At 44.2% G+C, this 20,748-nt stretch overlaps 1 protein-coding gene across 6 annotated transcripts in view; it reads left to right on the top strand.

The window, feature by feature from the left end:
* The first annotated feature begins 2,912 nt into the window (after positions 1-2,912).
* Positions 2,913-20,748, top strand: part of LOC114667996 (afadin- and alpha-actinin-binding protein-like) — a 30,279-nt gene continuing 12,443 nt past the window's right edge. For 4 of the 6 annotated variants that reach the window (XR_007933777.1, XM_051920690.1, XM_051920693.1 and 1 more), the window contains exons 1-6: positions 2,913-3,037; positions 10,445-10,538; positions 12,969-13,120; positions 15,148-15,372; positions 15,448-15,558; positions 18,562-18,697. Coding sequence is in view for 5 of the 6 variants with exons in the window: in XM_051920690.1 (XP_051776650.1) it covers positions 10,475-10,538; positions 12,969-13,120; positions 15,148-15,372; positions 15,448-15,558; positions 18,562-18,697 (688 nt within the window). In the remaining variant the exon portion in view is untranslated. Of the gene's footprint in view, positions 3,038-7,421; positions 7,442-10,444; positions 10,539-12,968; positions 13,121-15,147; positions 15,373-15,447; positions 15,559-18,561; positions 18,698-20,748 lie in introns of those variants that run through there. The other 2 variants (XM_051920691.1, XM_051920692.1) reach the window with 2 other exon arrangements.

Here is a 20,748-nt window from a genome sequence, read left to right on the forward strand (position 1 = left end):
GTAGAGGGCTGTTCCTGGTGGTGATCGGTAGGTGGGACCACCCACAAAACACAGGAACGTAACACAGGCATAGAGAACAAAGCACATAATTAATAAATGTAACATTAACATAAAACAATGACCCAAAAATGAACAAAAAAAATACATAAAATAAGGATATGAACCCTGGCCTAAATATATTTTTCTTGTGTTTTGCATCCCCTCACCCTTTCTGCCTCCCATGAATTCAAAGACGACATTCTCACTACATTTTTTTCACATCCACCATTTCATTAACATTTCCCCTCACCTTAATTTAAAAATGTGAAGTTTTTGTATTGTCCTGTAAATTCCAGCTTGTAGGCAGTACGCCGTGACACAGACAACTTTTTCAATGATTTTCAGTCGACACGACACATAATCATAGCGAGTCAGAGGCTGTCTGTAGTGCGCTCCCGTGAAGGTATAGTCATCAAGGCTGGCATACCCAGAGACTCACACCAGCTAGTTTAGAAACGCACACATATATAATAAGGTCCATAATTCACACTGCCTGTCGGGACTAAAACAGCCATGACGACGCTATTCTGTCATGCTTTTATTGAACTGATTTTATCATTTTCTTTGGTGTCACAGTTTGGAAAGCTAGCTTTAAAAAGTAGAAACTCTTGACTCAAAACAAATGAATTAACTTTAAAAAAAAATGTAATAATTTAAAATTGTTAAATAAATTAAAACGCTTTTCCAAACTGCAAAAATATAAAATTCAAGCACAGAAAACAAAAATGTTACATAGATATGAATGTTGTACCCCTGTGGTGTGTAAGCCGCTGTGCACAAGGCAAATAAATATTTTACACTAAACCTACCTCACTGCTCCACTGTCTGCAGTTTATAACGATTCACTGTTTTAGTGACGCTGTAATTTATGGGTGACCAGACATCCCGATTTCATGCTGTGCAACCCAATAAATAACTGAAGAATACAAAAATATACTTACATTTAACAGGCTGCCATTGAAATAAAACATTGCTCTGCTGACACAAGCATCCTCACAATCTATTTAGAATATGTTTACGAAACTCCAAGGGGCACAAAAGCCCATAAAATGGAATATACAAGTAATAACGCAATCAAAACTCTTGACGGGGTAAGCTTCATTAAGAACGTGTGTTATGTTTGAACAACATCGTGAGGACATCTCAGGCGCTGCCATTCATTTGTTTACCACGTGGTCTTCTGTGTGTTTATTTGTAAGTTTTTGGGTTTTATTTATGTGCCCTGATCCCCCTCTAATGATGATAAGGATGATGTAAAGCAGCCATTAAACAAGTGAGGATTTTTAGATTTGATTTGAATCCCCAAGGGAAAATAGTTTTTTCACTTAGCATGTGTGCCCACACATAAAGCCCATCCTACAAAATGTCCAGGTTTGGGACTTTAAAATTCTGGTTACCCCTTAATTTACTACCAGAATGCCACATTCGCCTGATATTTGTAACAGTCACTCACTGTAATAAATAAAGGGCACTTGTGTGCTAAACGGATGGACGGACGGCATGACAAACGAAAACAGAACTGTTTTGACAAATTCATAACATTTATTGGGATACAAAATATATAGAAATGTACAGAAATTTGAATATTATAGAAATACACATGTACAATTGTTTTGACGAATTCATAATATATTTATTGGGATAAAAAAAAAAAAAAAAAACGGAGAAATTTAAGGTTTCCCTCTACCCATTCTAGTGTTGGGCTCCATGGGGGCGGTTTCACTGCCATCCGTTTACTACACAAGTACCAAATAAAGTTTGCCCTTCACTTCTATTATTCCCTAACATTTGTCATAACTGACCCGTTCTACAAATCCCAATATCATGAAAATGACTTCGGCCAGACATGCTTAGGTGCAGAAGGAATTAGGAAAGGGTTTGTTTATTTATTTAGGGTTATGTTAATTGGCACTTTGTGTGAATATGGTGTACGTGTGTGTCTGTGTGTTTTGGTGAGAGTGGCCCCCGTGATGGACTTTTCAGCCATTTGCCCAGCCCTAGTCGGCCATACAGTAGTGTGTATAATTCATTATTCTGACCTTTAATTAGGCTAAGTGATTTAGTTCAGGATCACAAAATAAATCACAGATGGGGAGTTGAATTGTCAGCCGTAAGGGTTTACGTCCACATTGATCACAGTGAATCCTTTGAACTGAGTAAGGCACTTAACCTGAAAATTGCTCTTGGGGCTGCGGTACAATGGCTGACCCTATTTTTCCTGACATTGAAAGGTAAAAAAAGACAATTTCCCCCAGGTTTTAATAAAGTATACAAAAATTAAATCCACTAAGTATTGCTTGGAAATGCTACTACCATTAAGGATTTCTGGTCATAGTATGTAGTACTTGGGTGTGGAACCGTGTTAGCCGTTATGAATGTAGTGAAAAGTCAAGCAAAATGTCACCTTTTATTGGCTAACTAAAAAAATTACAATATGCAAGCTTTCGAGGCAACTCAGGCCCCTTCTTCAAATTACATCTTGCCTGAAGAAGGGGCCCGAGTTGCCTCAAAAGCTTGCATGTTGTAAAAAAGGTGTCATTTTGTTTGACTTTTCACGATGGTCATAGTATAGTATGACAGCAAAAACATGACGCCCATTATAACGTCAAATGTGGTGAACAACTTGGCTCTTAATTTGGGGATTGATTGGAATGAACCCCCCGACAACCTCCATGGCTCTCTTACAGTATATTAATAAAATTTCAAATAGAAAATATTCATTTTTTTTTAAGTAAATCTTCCCAAGTCGGTATGGTTGCAGTCGTCATTAAACGTGGTCAATAAGCCGATCTGAAGAGTCTAATTTCACATTAGGATCGGAGGGCGTGGGGCTCGTCGTTCAATTATAGTCGCTAAATGTTTTAAAGATTTGATTGCCCAATGCTCGTCTTTCTCCGTGAGTGTTTGTTTCAGTCTTTTCACGCCTGTCAGCCTTAAAGCTTTGTGGAAGATCTGATGGTGGAAGCTGCGCTACGGAGGATACGTTTCCACTTAAACGGTAATGTTTAAAAATTTTTAAGAAGAAATCCGTCAAGCATTTGCTTGCAGCGTATTCAGAAGTGATGTGAGTCGATTTTTTTTTTTTATTCGTTACGACCAGCTGTTGGGGAATTGTTTAGTTGTGAAAAATAATTCAAATGAAAACGGTGGCGCAGTCAATCAAACTAAACAACTTGCAAATTCATCTGTCAGTGTGGAGCAACATTTAAAACACGCTGGTGTATGGCAAGCGTGGACTCGAAGAATGTCGGAAACGTTTTATCTTTTAAAAACCGATCGCCTTAGTAGCCACGTCACCTGTTGATGACCGGTAATTGAATAATTTAAAAAAATATTTGCGATGTATTGCCTCGCGTGTCCCCTCCTTTAACCGCCACCTTATCGTGGTGGAGGGGTTTGCGTGTCCCAATGATCCTAGGAGCTCTGTTGTCGGGGGCTTTATGCCCCTGGTAGGGCCACCCAAGGCAAACTGGTCCTAGGTGAGGGATGAGACAAAGAGCGGTTCAAACCTTCTATGATGAATGAAAACTTTGGACGGCGTTTTCCCTCGCCCGGACGCGGGTCACCGGGGCCCCACTCTGGAGCCAGGCCTGGAGGTGGGGCTCGATGGCGAGCGCCTGGTGGCCGGGCCTGCACCCATGGGGCTCAGCCGGGCACAGCCCGAAGAGGCAACGTGGGTCCCCCTTCCCATGGGCTCACCACCTATGGGAGGGGCCAAGGAGGTCGGGTGCAGTGTGAGTTGGGTGGTGGCCGAAGGCGGGGACCTTGGCGGTCTGATCCTCGGCTACAGAAGCTGGCTCTTGGGACGTGGAATGTCACCTCTCTGAAGGGGAAGGAGCCTGAGCTAGTGCGCGAAGTTGAGAGGTTCCGGCTAGATATAGTCGGGCTCACCTCGATGCACAGCTTGGACTCTGGAACCAATCTCCTTGAGAGGGGCTGGACTCTGTACCACTCTGGAGTTGCCCCCGGTGAGAGGCGCCGAGCGGGTGTGAGTATACTTATTGCCCCCCGACTTGGAGCCTGTACATTGGGGTTTACCCCGGTGGACGAGAGGGTAGCCTCCCTTCGTCTTCAGGTGGGGGGACGGGTCCTAACTGTTGTTTGTGCGTATGCACTGAGCAGCAGTTCGGAGTACCCACCCTTTTTGGAGTCCCTGGAGGGGGTGCTAGAGGGCATACCTTCTGGGGACTCCCTCGTTCTGCTGGGAGACTTCAATGCTCACGTGGGCAATGACAGTGAGACCTGGAAGGGCGTGATTGGGAGGAATGGCCCCCCCGATCTGAACCCGAGTGGTGTTTTGTTATTGGACTTCTGTGCTCGTCACGGATTGTCCATAACGAACACCATGTTCAAGCATAGGGGTGTTCATATGTGCACTTGGCATCAGGACACCCTAGGTCTCAGTTCGATGATCGACTTTGTGGTCGTGTCGTCGGACTTGCGGCCACATGTCTTGGACACTCGGGTGAAGAGAGGGGCGGAGCTGTCAACTGATCACCACCTGGTGGTGAGTTGGCTTCGATGGTGGGGGAGGATGCCGGTCAGGCGTGGTAGGCCCAAACGTGTTGAGGGTCTGCTGGGAACGTCTGGCAGAGCCCCCTGTCAGAAGTAGCTTCAACTCCCACCTCCGGCAGAACTTCGACCACATCCCGAGGGAGGTGGGGGACATTGAGTCCGAATGGGCCATGTTCCGTGCCTCTATTGTTGAGGCAGCTGACCGGAGCTGTGGCCGTAAGGTGGTCGGTGCCTGTCGTGGCGGCAATCCCCGAACCCGTTGGTGGACACCGGCGGTGAAGGATGCCGTCAAGCTGAAGAAGGAGTCCTACAGGACCCTTTTGTCCTGTGGGACCCCGGAGGCAGCTGATAGGTACCGGCAGGCCAAGCGGAATGCGGCTTTGGTGGTTGCTGAGGCAAAAACTCGGGCGTGGGAGGAGTTTGGGGAGGCCATGGAGAACGACTTTCAGACGGCTTCGAGGAGATTCTGGTCCACCATCCGGCGTCTCAGGAAGGGGAAGCAGTGCAGTGTCAACACTGTATATGGTGGGGATGGTGCGCTGCTGACCTCGACTCGGGACATTGTGGGTCGGTGGGGGGGAATACTTCGAAGACCTCCTCAATCCCATTAACATGCCTTCCAATGAGGAAGCAGAGCCTGGGGACTCAGAGGTGGGCTCCCCCATCTCTGGGACTGAGGTCACCGAGGTGGTCAAAAAACTCCTTGGTGGCAGGGCCCCGGGGGTGGATGAGATACGCCCGGAGTTCCTCAAGGCTCTGGATGTTGTAGGACTGTCTTGGCTGACACGCCTCTGCAACATCGCATGGACATCAGGGACAGTGCCTCTGGATTGGCAGACCGGGGTGGTGGTCCCCCTCTTTAAGAAGGGGGATCGGAGGGTGTGTTCCAACTACAGAGGGATCACACTCCTCAGCCTCCCTGGAAAAGTCTATTCAGGGGTCCTGGAGAGGAGGGTCCGTCGGATAGTCGAGCCTCGGATTCAGGAGGAACAGTGTGGTTTTCGTCCTGGTCGCGGAACAGTGGACCAGCTCTATACCCTTAGCAGGGTCCTGGAGGGTGCATGGGAGTTTGCCCAACCAGTCTACATGTGTTTTGTGGACTTAGAAAAGGCATTCGACCGTGTCCCTCGGGGAATCCTGTGGGGGGGTACTCCGAGAGTATGGGGTACCGGCCCCCCTGATAAGGGCTGTTCAGTCCCTGTACGATCGGTGCCACAGCTTGGTCCGCATTGCCGGCAGTAAGTCGAACCCGTTTCCAGTGAGAGTTGGACTCCGCCAGGGCTGCCCTTTGTCACCGATTCTGTTCATAACTTTTATGGACAGAATTTCTAGGCGCAGCCAGGGTGTTGAGGGGGTCCGGTTTGGTGGGCTCAGGATTGGGTCACTGCTTTTTGCAGATGATGTTGTCCTGTTTGCTTCATCAGGCCGTGATCTTCAGCTCTCTCTGGATCGGTTCGCAGCCGAGTGTGAAGCGGCTGGGATGAGAATCAGCACCTCCAAATCCGAGACCATGGTCCTCAGCCGGAAAAGGGTGGAGTGCCCTCTCAGGGTTGGTAGCGAGATCCTGCCCCAAGTGGAGGAGTTCAAGTATCTCGGGGTCTTGTTCACGAGTGAGGGAAGAATGGAGCGTGAGATCGACAGGCGGATCGGTGCGGCATCCGCAGTAATGCGGGCGTTGCATCGGTCTGTCGTGGTGAAAAAGGAGCTGAGCCGCAAGGCGAAGCTCTCAATTTACCAGTCGATCTATGTTCCTACCCTCACCTATGGTCATGAGCTATGGGTAGTGACCGAAAGAACGAGATCGCGAATACAAGCGGCTGAAATGAGTTTCCTCCGCAGGGTGTCTGGGCTTTCCCTTAAAGATAGGGTGAGAAGCTCAGTCATCCAGGAGGGGCTCAGAGTAGAGCCGCTGCTCCTCCGCATCGAGAGGAGTCAGATGAGGTGGCTCGGGCATCTGATCAGGATGCCTCCTGGATGCCTCCCTGGTGAGGTGTTCCGGGCACGTCCAACCGGGAGGAGGCCCCGGGGAAGACCCAGGACACGCTGGAGGGACTATGTCTCTCGACTGGCCTGGGAACGCCTTGGGATTCTCCCGGAAGAGCTAGAAGAAGTGGCCGGGGAGAGGGAAGTCTGGGCATCTCTGCTCAAGCTGCTGCCCCCGCGACCCGACCTCGGATAAGCGGGAGACAATGGATGGATGGATGCCTCGCGTGTACCTTCAGCGCTTTTTCTCTATAGTTGCATGTGTATAAACGTCATTTAATCGTGGCTCCCCCTCTCCAGCATGTTCCGGTAAAGCCGGACTCCTCTTACTCTCGAGAAACTTTTCTCACTTTCTGTCCGATTTTATTCTTGGAGTCTCTAACGGCGTCGTTATCTCTCTTTGGTTCGTTCGCCTTCGAGCGTCGCGGTCTCACGCTTGCGCCTTCTCTATTGGCGCGTCGCCAAAGTGACCAATCGGATTGCTCCGAGAGACTGGACACGCTGACCTTTAGAGTTTTATGATATTGGCTGATTTTCTCATTTCTACCTGAAAGGCGTGGCTGTTCAGTTTCTTTCGCGCTCTCTCTATGCACAGCTATTGGAAGCAAGTCCAAGTGAGACCACGCCCCCCTTTAAATTACACCCACAGTCAGCCCCACCTCAAGCTCTTCTACATTTTCGAGTGTGTTTGGAATTGGCTGTACGCTTGTTGTGTTTGAGGATTGTGTACAGAAAACATTTCGAGGTAACCTATTAAAAATTGTCATGCATTCGGATGTACTTTACATGAGCGAAAAGATTCCGTCCGTCCCTGTCGATGGAAGTGTGACGCAAAGATTTTAACGAGTATACGGTGTGACCTGGCGCTGGTTAGCGGGTGTTCGGTGGCTTTCACCTGCTGCAGGTTTGGAGAATGGGGCAGTGCTAATGCGACCAAGACTGTCGTTAGTTGGTATCTTAATCACAAGCGAAGATGACTAAAATTAACCTGCAGTGTTAGATAGAAACGTGACCGAGTGGTTCTTCAGAGCGATGGTGTAGGGGAACCATTTTTGGTCTGCAAAAGATCCATCCACACGAAGGTTCCAGAAAGAACCTTTTAATTAATGTAGATCCTTAACAGACTCTGCACATTGAATGATTACGAATAGATGGTAATATTTGTGAGATATCAGTGGGTCCTAATTTTAAAAGGACTGTTCATACAATAACACAGGCTAAGTTCAGGTTTTACTAATCTGTTAGTGTTCTGCTAGGCAGCCTACTACAGGGTGGCCTCCACCGAGAGGACTGCATTACGTAGTGAAGAGAACAATGATCAAATCTGATACTCGCATTTACAGAAAATGCTGAAAGTGATCTTCTTGTGCGTCAGTACATCTCTGTGCCCGTTTCAGCATGTTCATGTACACTCTTCGCACACTTTTTGTTCATGGCCACTTTTTCGTGGGCCACCCTGTATATGTTAAAGATTTCGTTTTTTTTCTTCTACGTATTAGGAAGTTTTTCAAAGCACAAAGAACCAACTTCACATGCAAGAAGCCTTCTCAGAATAAGAGTGCTTTGTCAAACAATGGTTCAACAAAGAACCACACAACCCAATAAACAAGCATAAAGTGCCAAGAAAGAACCAGGGTTTTTTAAAGTGTGTGGGGAGCACTTAGAAAAATAAAACGGAACTATAGGGATTGGCTCTGAGCCCTTTCATATTTGCAATGGTGATGGACAGGTTTACAGGCCCCGTGGACTGTGTTTGCTGATGACATTGTGATCTGTAGTGATAGTAGGAAGCAGGTTGAGGAGACCTTGGAGAGGTGGAGATATGAGGAGAGGAGGAATGAAGGTCAGTAGGAACAAGACCAAATATATGTGTGTAAATGAGAGGGAGGTCAGTGGAATGGTGAGGAAGGTGAAGGTGGATGAGTTTAAATACTTGGGATCAACAGTGCAGAGTAATGGGGATTGTGGAAGAGAAGGGGGGGAAAAACAGTGCAGGCAGGGTGGAGTGTGTGGAGAAGAGTGTCAGAAGTGATTTGTGACAGACTGGTATCGGCAAGAGTGAAAGGGAAGGTCTACAGGACTGTAGTGAGACCAGCCATGTTGTGTGGGTTGGAGACGATGGCACTGACCAGAAAGCAGGAGACAGAGCTGGAGGTAGCAAAGTTGAAGATGCTAAGAATTGCATTGGGTGTGATGAGGATGGACAGGATTAGGAACAAGGACATTAGAGGGTCGGCTCAAGTTGGACAGTTGGGAGACAGAGAGGCGAGATTGCGTTGGTTTGGACATGTGCAGAGGAAAGATGCTTGGTATATTGGGAGAAGGATGCTAAGGACAGAGCTGCCAGGCAAAAGGAAAAGAGGAAGGCCTAAGAGAAGCTTTATGGAAGTGGTGAGAGAGAACATGCAGGTGATGGGTGTAACAGAACATGATGCAGAGGACAGAAAGATATGGAAGAAGATGATCCTCTGTGGCAACCCCTAATGGGAGCAGCCGAAAGAAGATGATTGAGGATGTTCAATATGTGTATCTAATTTAAGTTACTTTAACTTAAAATAATTAAGTTTTTACTTAACTTTTTTGAGTTACATAGTTAAATTTGTTAAGATGAATGCCACTGATTTATGTGGAAACAAAGCAGATTGTTTTCTTTCAACTGCAGCATAATCTGTCTCTTATTATTCACATTTTATGTTAATCTTACTCAAAATTAACTTTTTTTTAATCCTCAAATGATGGTATTCCCATTTTCCCAAAATTAATTTAATTTAACTTAAAATAATCGTATTTTATGTATTTGACCGTCGCAGCGTTCCATAAAGGATGGTCATTTGCATAAAGCTCCACCCCTTTTGTTGAGAAAGCATTCCAAGGGATCTACAAACCTTGACCTAGACTTTTAGTAATATTTTTTTATTTTCCAAATGCCATGGATTTTTTGGGGTTGTGGAAGCTGATTTTGTTTTGTTTTTTTTGTTTTTTTTTAATAATATACATGTCACTCTTCTATCATTCTTAAAAATAATTGTTCTTTAGAAGTCACTCATCTTGTAAATGTGAATTTCGTGTACACGTCTCAATGCTAATCAACCTTCTACATATGCAGTCGCGATGCTGCAGACTTTCATTGGCTGGTAGAGCCGCCTTCCTCCTGACGCAACGAGACCCTGTCAACCTGCAGTCAAGAGCATCCGCCTGTTCTCCACCACTGAGCATACAAGATCGTGTGTGGCATTATGGCTCCTCCCCGCTGTGTTCTGGGGGTGGGGAAAAGTGCGTAATGTGCCAGCTTCTGAGTGGCTTCTTGCTATTTCCTGGCACGTGTAATGACATGATTGCTGATATGTCAGTTTTTCATATTTTCTGTACGTTTGCCTCAAAATAAATGCATCGCCTATTGACCCAGGCCACTGAGCCATGATGTTTTTCAGCCTCATCTTGGCATCACAAATGGTGTGTGTGTGTAATGAAATGTCTCATCTTATGACTAACAAAAGCAGCTTCATTCTCACTAGGTGTCCTTATTGCAATGAGTGCAGTCAAGTCCTCCAATTACATTAGAACCAGACTCTGCTTCAGATGTCTTTATGTTGACAAATATCTGTAATATTTAATGTATGTGCACCCACACTATATGAAAACTGAATATAGAACCTTGCTGATTGGTTAATGGTTCTAGCACAGCAGGCATAATGGAGTAAAGATTTACAGACTGGCATCCAGTGTCTGTCTTTTGGCCAATGCTGGCACAGCCTGGCTGCCCTACCCAACAGTTTGGTGAAGAATGAATCTTTTATTATCCTATGAAATCTAAAGGAGGCGTAGTTTTTTACCAGTCCGTGCTGTACACTTCTGTACGTGTGCATTCAATTTCTTGTAAATAGTGTTAATTTTCCTTTCATTCTAGCAGTTCTTGTCTTACTGAGTGGAATACACAATGTATGAAATGGATTATGCTGGATGGACAATTCGTTCACGCTTGGACATGGACACATCTCCAGGTTGGTTGTGGACCTATTCTTTCTTTTGTGACTGTTATCAAGTGTCCTGTCTCAGTCGGGGTTCTTCCCCTGTCCGGGTTACATGTTTCACCCAGAATTTCTCCCCTGGCTGGGGTTCAAAGTTGTGTTTTTTTGTTTTTAGTTTTTGTCTGTTCTGTCTAATTTTGTATAATTTATTTTTATTAATGTTTCTTTTATGTGTACTTTTGCCCCCTGCTTACTTCGCTTGCTTTTTTTCCCTGATGGCAACACAAGTTAGATCTACAAGTCTCTGACTTAAAGTTTAAATCTGAACAATATATTTGATCTTTTTCACTGTTTATGTAATTTCCGTTTGTTTGCTCTAATGCAATTGTTACTATCCTTTTTTTGAGACTTTCGGATTTTTGTACTTCCATTATCTCAGTCCTGCTCTGCATGTGTATCACGCCAACATTTTTTAATTCTTTATGACGTTCTACTTTGTCATATACTCTTGTTTTATTTCCGGCCCCGGGCATGGTTAAATCTCTTGGCACAAAGACTAGTCTTGCGGGACATGAAAGTGTGTCTCTGAGAAAATCATGTGGGTTTTTTTTTATATAGTAGAGAGAGATCCTTTGTGTACGTCCCATGTGTTTTGTGGGTAAATAACCAAGGGGTGGGGCCACCTGCCAATCGCCACCAGAAACTGCCCTCTGCCCTATATCCTGGAGAGTCTTCTATAGTTCATGGCGGTTCATTTCGAATGCGCTAGCGAGTATAGTGTTTCTTGTGTCTATATGTGCCTTTTGTTATTGCTTTGTGAATTCCTGGATTTTTGAACTTGTACTCTGTTTTCAACTTCACCTTTGGATTCTGTTTTGGTATTTTGCTCCCTGTGGATTGCCTTGCCTTTTCAGGTAATTCCTTTGTGCTCTTAGGATCTTCATGCTTTGCAGAGCCTTTTGTTAAAATAACCTTTTTATTTTATAAAGATTTTTCAAGGCCCTTTTTTTGTATTTAGTCAGGGTTTTGACAGTATTTTTCCCCTTAGAGGGAGCAACGTTTGAAGTGCTTTTGGCACTCCGGATCACAATACCGGGGTTCAGGTTAATGTTTTATTTCTTTTGTTTATTTTTGATTTATATTGTTTGCTTGCATTATTTTTTTTTTTTTTATTATTTTATGTATGTAAGCTGTCTACTTTATGTTCCATGTGCTTGTGGATGGTTCCAACTGCCAGTTACAGGTAAGAACTGCCTTCCTATAAATCCGGAGGGTCTCCCACAGTTCTGGTGGTTCTTTTTTTAAATGCATTTATGGAGTGATGAGTTCTTGTGCTTTTTGAGATGTATATAATCCCCATCCCGATCTCTGCTCTGTGTTTAAACTCATTATTAAAATCTGCATTAGGGCCTGTTTGATTTGGATTGCTGCCTTGTTACAGGCAATCCCATTTTGCCTTTGTCCTCCATGGAGCTTCATTGTTTTTGTGAAAAATAAATTTCTTCTAAAGATTCTATTAGGCCTTTTTTTGTCTGAGAGAGTCAAAGCATTTGGGTTTCTTTAAGTGCTTCTGGGACTTGCATACTTAAGGATTCCTACTTCATGACAAATACTCAACATACAGATCCTACTGTATCCCCTTCTGTACATATGCAGATGTAGTACATGTCCTTCTTGCAATGTGTTTTGAAATGGTCACAAACGCATCATCCTGATGTCACAATTGGGAGAGTAGATGCACATATCTTTTTGTTTCCTAAATAGGAGGGTAGAATGTCCGCACCTGATCTGCACGTTCAGCATACCCCTTGTGTTATTGTAAGATACTACAATGTAAGAGTTAGTGACCCCCACATTTCCTCAGACAAGAACATCAACAGTTGCATCATTATGAACAGCACTTTGGGGTCCTAACGTCTGTCTTGTCTTTCCAGTTGATTACAATTGCTTTATCTCCCCCCTACCATGCTGAAGTTTCATGAATTTATCAAGGATATTACAGCGGTTTGGGCATACAGTGCCATATGCATCCGTTTTACTATCTGTGTTAATGTCTGATGACTATTCACACTAAGATTGCTATTGCTTGATTTAACTGATGGTTCAGGTTCAGTTTCAGTTTCTAAAGTGGCTTTCTTATTTTTTTTTGCTTAAACGCCATTGTGTGTTTTGGATAAAGGCTCCACACCACTCATGAATATGAATGAGTTGCATACAATGGCAGTGCAGCATTTTATCCAAGATGACAACAGAATACTGCCTTGAATGCTGTTTGTGCTTAACACTAAATGTGACCAATACAGCTTAACGTGAGAGACACTTTGGCTTAACCGAATTTACAGAGAATTCTCTACCCGAGAGACACTAGAGGTTAACACCAAGGAGGTTAATGGAGGTTTGCACATTTCCCCGTATATTACTTTAATGAAGGTTATATTCCTCTGTCTGGTTTTTGTTTGCCAGGTCTGCAGGACTTTGTTTCTCGTTATGTATCCCGTTCCCGTCTCCCCACTTCTCCCAATCTTTTCCTGAGTCTGCCTGACCCATCGAGTCCTTCCCCTGGCACCCTGACATGGAATCAAAGCACCGAACAGCAGCTGGCCTACTTTAGCAAGGTTGGTCTTTCAAGTTCATCCTAGTTGTTATTTCACATTGTGTGCAAATGCAGTTAATTTTTTAGTGTGTTGGGCCCCTGAGCTATTGTGTCTTCAGAAAGGATTCACTTTTTCTCCATTTTGTTATCTTGCAGCCTTTTTTTACCTCAGCAAGCAATACACAATACCCCAAAAAGACAAAGTAAAAACAGGATTTTAGGAATTTATGCCAATTTATTCAAGATAAAAAGAATTAAATATCACTTGTCAATGTGTTCACACGATTTGCAGTGACACTTGAAGTTTGGTTCAGGTGACTCTTGCTCTACTTTATTGAGATGTGTCTACACCTTTTTGGAGTCTACGTGTTGTCAGTTGTTTGGCCTGATGAGAAGAAGGGAAAAAAAAGCCATGAAGGCAAAGGAATAGCCTGTAGAGCTAACGGATGTGAATATGTCAAGACTCTGATCTGGGGAAGGCTATGATATTGAAGTTCTCAAGAGTCCAGTGGCTTCCATAATTCTTACATGGAGTAGGTCTGGATCAACCACAACTCCTCTTAGAAATAGGCACCTGGGTGAGAAGGGCCATGTTAAGAAAGGTGTCCAAGATCGCAGTGGTCACTGACTAAGCTACAGAGAAGTTTTGTAAAGATGGGAGAAACATCTATAAGGACAACCACCAGGGTAACACTCCGCTAAACTGGGCTTGATGTGTCTTCTGAAACAATGGTATTGCTAGATTCAACACTTTTATTAAGGGTTTAGCCCCAGCTGTCCATTACTTCAACATACAAGCCATTACTTCATCATACAAGTTGAAAAGGCTGATGGGAGGGTTGATTCACCATGGAGTTATCAAGCTCTCCGCAATTGAGGGTTTCCCCTGTGGTATTTTCGTGCTGTTGACAAGCATTATCCAAATGCTGAACAGGAGGAACAAGGACCGGACTCTCTAATATCAGGGGCTAGAAATGCATTGTATGGTAAGGCAGGAGGATTCTCATTGATCAGATGCTGGGTGCTTGAGATTAGGAGATAATGCCCTGGAAGCCCCCCACTATTGTTGCCACTGGTCTGAATGGTCAGACGACAAATGAAAGTCTGATTGGAGTTTACAAAAAGGCCCCTAAAGGACTCTTGGACTATGAGAAATAAGATTCACAGGTCTGAAGAAGCCAAGATTGTTTCGCTTCAATATCAAGTATTGTCTGGTGGAAATTAGACATCGTTTGTCACTTGGGCAATACCGTTCCAGTGCTGAAGTATGGTGGTGACCACATAATGCTATGGGGTTGTTTTAAAGTGGTAGGGACTGGGAGACTGCTTACTTCAGCTTTCCCTCAACTCAAACTAAAGTTCAGAGATTCCCCTTCATGAACATCTGCTCTAGAGCACTCTGAACCTCAGACTGGGCTAAAAGTTCACAAAGCAAAGACAGCCGAGTGGCTTGTGGGGTCAACTCTGTGAATTTCCTCGAGTGGAGCGGATTTGAACCCAATCAAACTTCTCTGGAAAGACTTGAGGAGAGCAGTCTACTGATGGTGTCCATCTAACCTGAGAGAGTTTAGGAGGATCAGCAGAGTAGAATGGCAGAAAATCGCCAAATCCAAGTGAGTTTACACGTGAGGTAATCAAACCCAAGACGAGTCCTGGCTGTAATGTCTGCCAAAGGGGTACTGAGTGAAGGGCCTAAATACTTAATGTCAATAGGATATTTCACTTTATTTTTTAACAAATTTACAAAAATTTCTAAAATCCTGTTTTCGCTTTGTCATTCCGGCGTATTGTCACTTGACTCGGGGATATGGGTTTGGGTGAATGTTCATTTAATGATTTTATCACAAGGCTGCCATGTAAGAAAATATGAAAAGTAATGGGTCTAAGGGCTTTCTGAAGTATGCTTTCACTGTTAAGTGATGTGCCGTCACTTCTGTACCCTCTACATGAACCAAATATTGTATATCGTGGATTATCTCGATAACCAGCTTAAAATGTGCAAAAGGTGCTAGTGCTGGGTTGAATATTTTTTTTTCTTCTACCCTTTAGGAAATGGCACTGCTTGGCTTACCTGCACCATATGAAGAGCTCAGTTTTGAGAATGACTACCTGCTGTCTTCTCCGCGCCCAGACCTGGCAAGTGTGCTAAACTCTGCCTGCTCACTTCTGCAGCTTCATCAGCAGACCAACTGCAGCTTAGCTGAACTGGAGACCACACATCATAAGATGGTTTGTGAGAGAAACCTCCTCAAATCCAGTCTGTCCAAGCTTCAGGTAGAGCAAGCCTTTTAGTAACTGCGTGTGTTTTTACGTTCCAATTCTCACTTGTATGCTTCTTTGGGGGTGTAGGATCAGTTGAGCAGCTTTGAAAAGGAGATGGCCGCACTTCAGGGGAAAGAGCAGCAACTCCAAAGCCAGAATAGGAATTTACAAAATATGGTGCGGACGCATAAAGAAGAGGTAAAGTGGACTTTTGAAGTGTGCATGATGAAGCTTCATGTCTGTGAGTGTTCTGAAAGTCCAATACTATAGTCTGCTTTTTAACTGATATGATTTTTTTTTTTGTGATCTTGAGGCAAGAAAGTCCCACACGTGAATTGCGATGGCAAGGTGGCCATTTTGTTAACACTGTTACATCACGTTTCCTGAGATCTGGGTTCAAATTCCAGCTTCATCATTGTGTTGAGTTCAGATGTTTTGTCTGTCTATATGGGGTTTTTCTTTGGGTCCCCTCCAAGTCCTGCAGGTTAGGTTAATTGATGATAAAGTGGTTTGTAGGACATTACCGAAGGTAGAATGTGAATCCCCAGAAAATTAGTTTAACTGGGTTCTGCAGATGGGTGGAATACGTTGGGTGAGATGAGAGACCATTTTTAATTTTGTCTTGGGTACAGCTCAGCATCTGATGGTTCGATTTGTTGGCCATTTCTGTTGGCCTTGCTCAGGTCTAGAAAACCCAAGTCTGAATGTGAAGTCCCAGACATGACCCTTTCATTTTCTGCATACTTTTATAGTGTTTGTAGATTTCATTTTAAATGGATAAATTAGCCATTTTTGCACATATGACTGAAGTCTGTCTTTGTTAAAATGGTGTTGGATGTGGGATGCTTTTCTCAGGATAGTGAAATTAAACGAGGAAGAGTTTAACCGTATATATAGTGGAAACTTGTTATGGCAGAATAGTTGAGTGATTGTATCGTTCTCATAGATAACTATGTGTGTTAAAATGTCCTGTCAAGGTCAGCCGGAGAAGTTGTGAGCAGAAGGCCCAGGGATTATTTGTTCTTTTGTCACATGTGAGTGGTATTAGAAGTAGGATGACCTTTTGCAATTAAATTCAGAGAAGCCACAATACTTCAGGCAAGCCTTCTATGGTGTGGAGATTGCAATGCTATGGTAGATAACCACAACCTTACTTGCCTGGGCTAAAAAAAAAAATACCTTGTCTGTGAGCCAACCACGTTACTTAATGTGGCTTCACCGTGGTTGAACTGATCCCATGAAGATCAATCTTCAGTGGTGCATGGTCAGAGAAAGTGTAAAGCATGAGCTCTGTCTCTGTTCTAGTGGTGTCAGCAATGGGATATCCTTACTCCGAAAACTGTAAAATTAAGTGACCAAGAGAATAATGAGATTTGTTAAGCAAGCTTTTTTTAGTACAGTAACCCTCAGCATTTCACCATCTGGGCCACAACATCATCTTTTCATTTCTGCCCTTTAGGTCACTTGAGTGTCTTGATTTCAAAGCAGCCCTGAAGTGTGAAAGCCAGGCTTTCATCCGAGGTGGGGAGTTTTGGCAGGTGCTAGGGTTGACCTTGATCACTGTTACTGTGTTTCTTTTAACATGTTTGGTACACAGGTACTCTGAATCTGTTTATACAGAGCAGTGTTGCACAAAAGCTTGTGCTTATCTAGCATGCATTGGGGGCAAGGCAGGAATAATCCCTGGGTGCTATCCTCTCTCAGGGTAAACCCATACGCACACACAGTTTAGCATTGTCTAACTATCATGTCTCGAAGAGTGGGAGACATGAGGAGAGCATGCAAACTACACTCAAGGAGAACTCCGAACTTGAACCCCAGTCTCCTTGTCGCAAATCAGCAGTGTTACCATTGCACCATCGTGCCACCCACATAGTGATGTTTAAAGCACAAATATGACCATCATTTAACATACCGATCAGCCGTAGCATTAAAACGACCTGTCTAGTATTGTGTAGAACTCCCTCGTGATGCCAGATCAGCTCTAACCCATCGAGGCATGTGCCATAAGACCTCTGACAGTTTGCTGTGGTATCGGACACCCAAGATGTTAGCAGCAGACCCTTTAGATCTTAAGTTTGAGGTGGGGCTTCCATGGATCGGAATGCTTTGTTCAGCATATCCTACAGGTGCTCAAACAGATTGAGATCTGAGAAATTTGGAGGTCAAGTCAACAACTTGAATTCTTTGTCGTGTTCCTCAAACCTATTCCTGAACAATTTTTGCAGTGTGGTAGCAGGGGCGTATTATCCTGCTGAAAGAGGCCACCGCCATACCGTTGCCATGAAGGGGTGTACGTAGTCTGCAACAACTTTTATGTAGGTGGTATGTGTCAAAGTAACATCCACATGCTTGGACCCAAGGTTTCTCAGCAGAACATTGCCCATAGCATTACACTGCCTTTGCTGCCTTGCCCTAGTGCATCCTGCTTCCATGTCTTCCACAGGTAAATGAAGCACATGCTATTGGCCATCTACATGATCTAAAAGAAAACGTGATGCATTAGACCAGGCCAACTACTTCTGTTGGCCCATGGCCAAGTTCTTATGCTCACATGCTTATTGTAGATGCTTTTGGCGGTGGACAGGGGTCAGCAGGGGCACTCTGATCATTCTGTGATGCACTCTGTGTTCTGCCAGTTTTTTGTCATGGTTGGCATCCAGTCTTTTGGCAGTTTGTCCTCTGGTAGCTCTTCTGTGGGATTAGACCAGACAGGCTGGTCTTCGCTCCCCGCATGCATCAATGAGCCTTGATTGCCCTAAGACCCTGTTACTGGTTGTCCTTCCTTGGAACGGTTTTGGTAGGTACTAACCGCTGCATACCTGAAGCACCCCTCAATACCTGCTGTTCTGGAAATGCTCTGATCCAGTTGTCTATCCATTGCAGTTTGGCCCTTGTGAAAGTCGCTTAGATCCTTATGCTTGCCAGTCAACAAAAATTCCTAAAATCCCGTTTTTGCTTTACCATTCTGGGGTATTGAGTGTTTGGTAAGGGGGGGGGGGGGGGGGAGGTGAGAAATTAAATGATTTTAGCACAAGACTGCAGTATAATAATGTGTAAATTGTGAAGGGGTATTAACTTTATGAATTTACTGCACATTTTCTTTCCTCAACTTGTGAAATTGTACTTATTCATGATACTCTTATTTGTATTTCTTCATTAAAACTCTGAATTTCTTCATATTCTTCTGACACTCTTTAGATTGCAAAGCTTCAGGGGGTCCTGTCAAGTCGGGCTGCCCATCATAGCAGCGACATGAAAAGGAAGGAACTGCAGCTCAGCAAAATGAAGGAACGACTGCAGCAGCTCATCACAGACAAGAAGGATCGCAAAGCCTGCAAGTATTCCCGTGTCCTTCTACATTTTTAAAACACATTCCCATGGCCATGTACAGTAAAGGTGGGTTTGGGAGCTGCTTGAAAATTCTCCACTGATCCTAATGGTCCATGGAAAGATCTGTCTTTAAGTGGAGACCATCTTAGACGTGGAAATTGAGTATAGGGTGAATACACTGCCAAATTCAGAATTGCACAGGTACCCTTCCAGAATCGGCACCATACGCTCACTGGCCACTTTATTAGGTACACCTTGCTAGTACTGGGTTGGACCCCCTTTTGCCTTCATAACTGCCATAATTCTTCGTGGCATAAATTTAAGAAGGTTCTGGAAACATTCAGGGATTTTGGTCCATATTGACAGGATACTTCTGCAGCAACTCCATGATATTGTCGGCTGCACATCCATGGTGTGACTATCCCATTCTACCACATCCTAAAGGTGCTCTATTGGATTGTGATTTGGTGACCCTGGAGGCCATTTGAATACAATGAACTCATTGTCCTGTTCAAAAAACCAGTTTGAGACAATTTGAACTTTGTGACATTGTGCGTTAATTCTGCTGGAAGTAGCCATCAGAAGATGGGTACACTGCAGTCATAATGGGATGGATGTTGTCGGCAACAATACTCGGGTAGGCTGTGGCATTTAAACAATACTCAGTTGGTACTAAGGTACCCAAAGTGTGCCAAGAAAATACACCATTACTGCGCCACTACTAGCCTGAACTGTTGGGACAAGGCAGGATGAATCCATGCTTTCATGTTGTTGGTGCTACATTCTGACCCTACCATCCGAGTATCACAGCAGAAATTGAGACTCATCAGACCAGGCAACATTTTTTTCAAGCTTCTATTGTCCAATTTTGGTGAGCCCATGCAAACTGTAGCCTCAGTTGCCTGTTGTTACCTGACAGGAGTGGCACCCGGCATGTTCTCCTGTTCCTGTAGCCCGTCTACTTCAAGGTTCGACGTGTTGTGTGTTCAGAGATGCTTTTCTGCATACCTCAGTTGTAGTGAGTGGTTGAGTTACTGTTGCCTTTCTATCAGCTTGAACCAGTTGGGCCATTGTTCTTTGGCCTCTGGTATCAACAAGGCATTTTCCCCCAGAGAACTTCTGCTCACCTTTTTTTATAGACCATTCTTTGGGGTTTACAAAGATGGCTGTGCGTGAAAATCCCAGTAGATCAGCAGTTTGTGTAATACTCCGATCAGCCCACCTACTACCAACAATCATGCCATGTTCAAAGTCGCTTCAATTGCCTCTCTTCCCCATTCTGATGCTCGGTTTGAAATTCAACAGGTCATCTTGTCTACAAGCCTAAATACACAGAGTTGCTGCCATGTGATTGACTGATTAGATATTTGCGTTTAACAAGCAGTCGAACAGATATGCCTAATAAAATGACCAGTGAATGTATAATTATGCTTGTATGGCGACTCTTATTCAACAAGCCTACTAATTCAGTCTCTCCTAACTCTCCCAAGTTCTTCTGCCAGAGTCCCATCTTTTGTCCTACCAATCATGTTAACTCTTAGTGTTCGCTTCAAGGTGCTATGTATAATGCAAGGTTCAAATCTTGACGTCGTACTCCATCTACTGATGCAACTGGACACCTCATCATTGATGTTCCTAGAATCGTAAACTGTTTCAAGTCTTTCAACAACAAACATGTTCATCCAGGTTGACCCATCCGGGGCTGATCAAACCCCAACATGTGTCTGTTATGTATTTCGATCCCAGTGTTCTATCAAGATGCTCTCTCTGCTGCTTCAGTAGTCTTGCATGTGGCTCCCCTCCTCAAACTTTTTAACTATGCCCAGAAAACTGAGGGCCTTAATCAGAGAGTGGGCTGCAAAGCTCCTGCAGCCAACCCCTGCATGGAAGCACCTGTCACTCCATCCCACTAGCTGATAGTGCCCGACCAGCACCATGTATCTGGTAAGCTTCCTCCCAGAAGCCTCTTCCAGATGTTCTTCCCACAGAACTGTCAACTGCCAACACTGCACAAAAAAGTTGTTTGTGAACAAAGATGATTATCAGAGAGGAGAC

The sequence above is a fragment of the Erpetoichthys calabaricus genome, chromosome 17, assembly GCF_900747795.2.
Source record: "Erpetoichthys calabaricus chromosome 17, fErpCal1.3, whole genome shotgun sequence".
Lineage (NCBI taxonomy): Eukaryota > Metazoa > Chordata > Cladistia > Polypteriformes > Polypteridae > Erpetoichthys > Erpetoichthys calabaricus.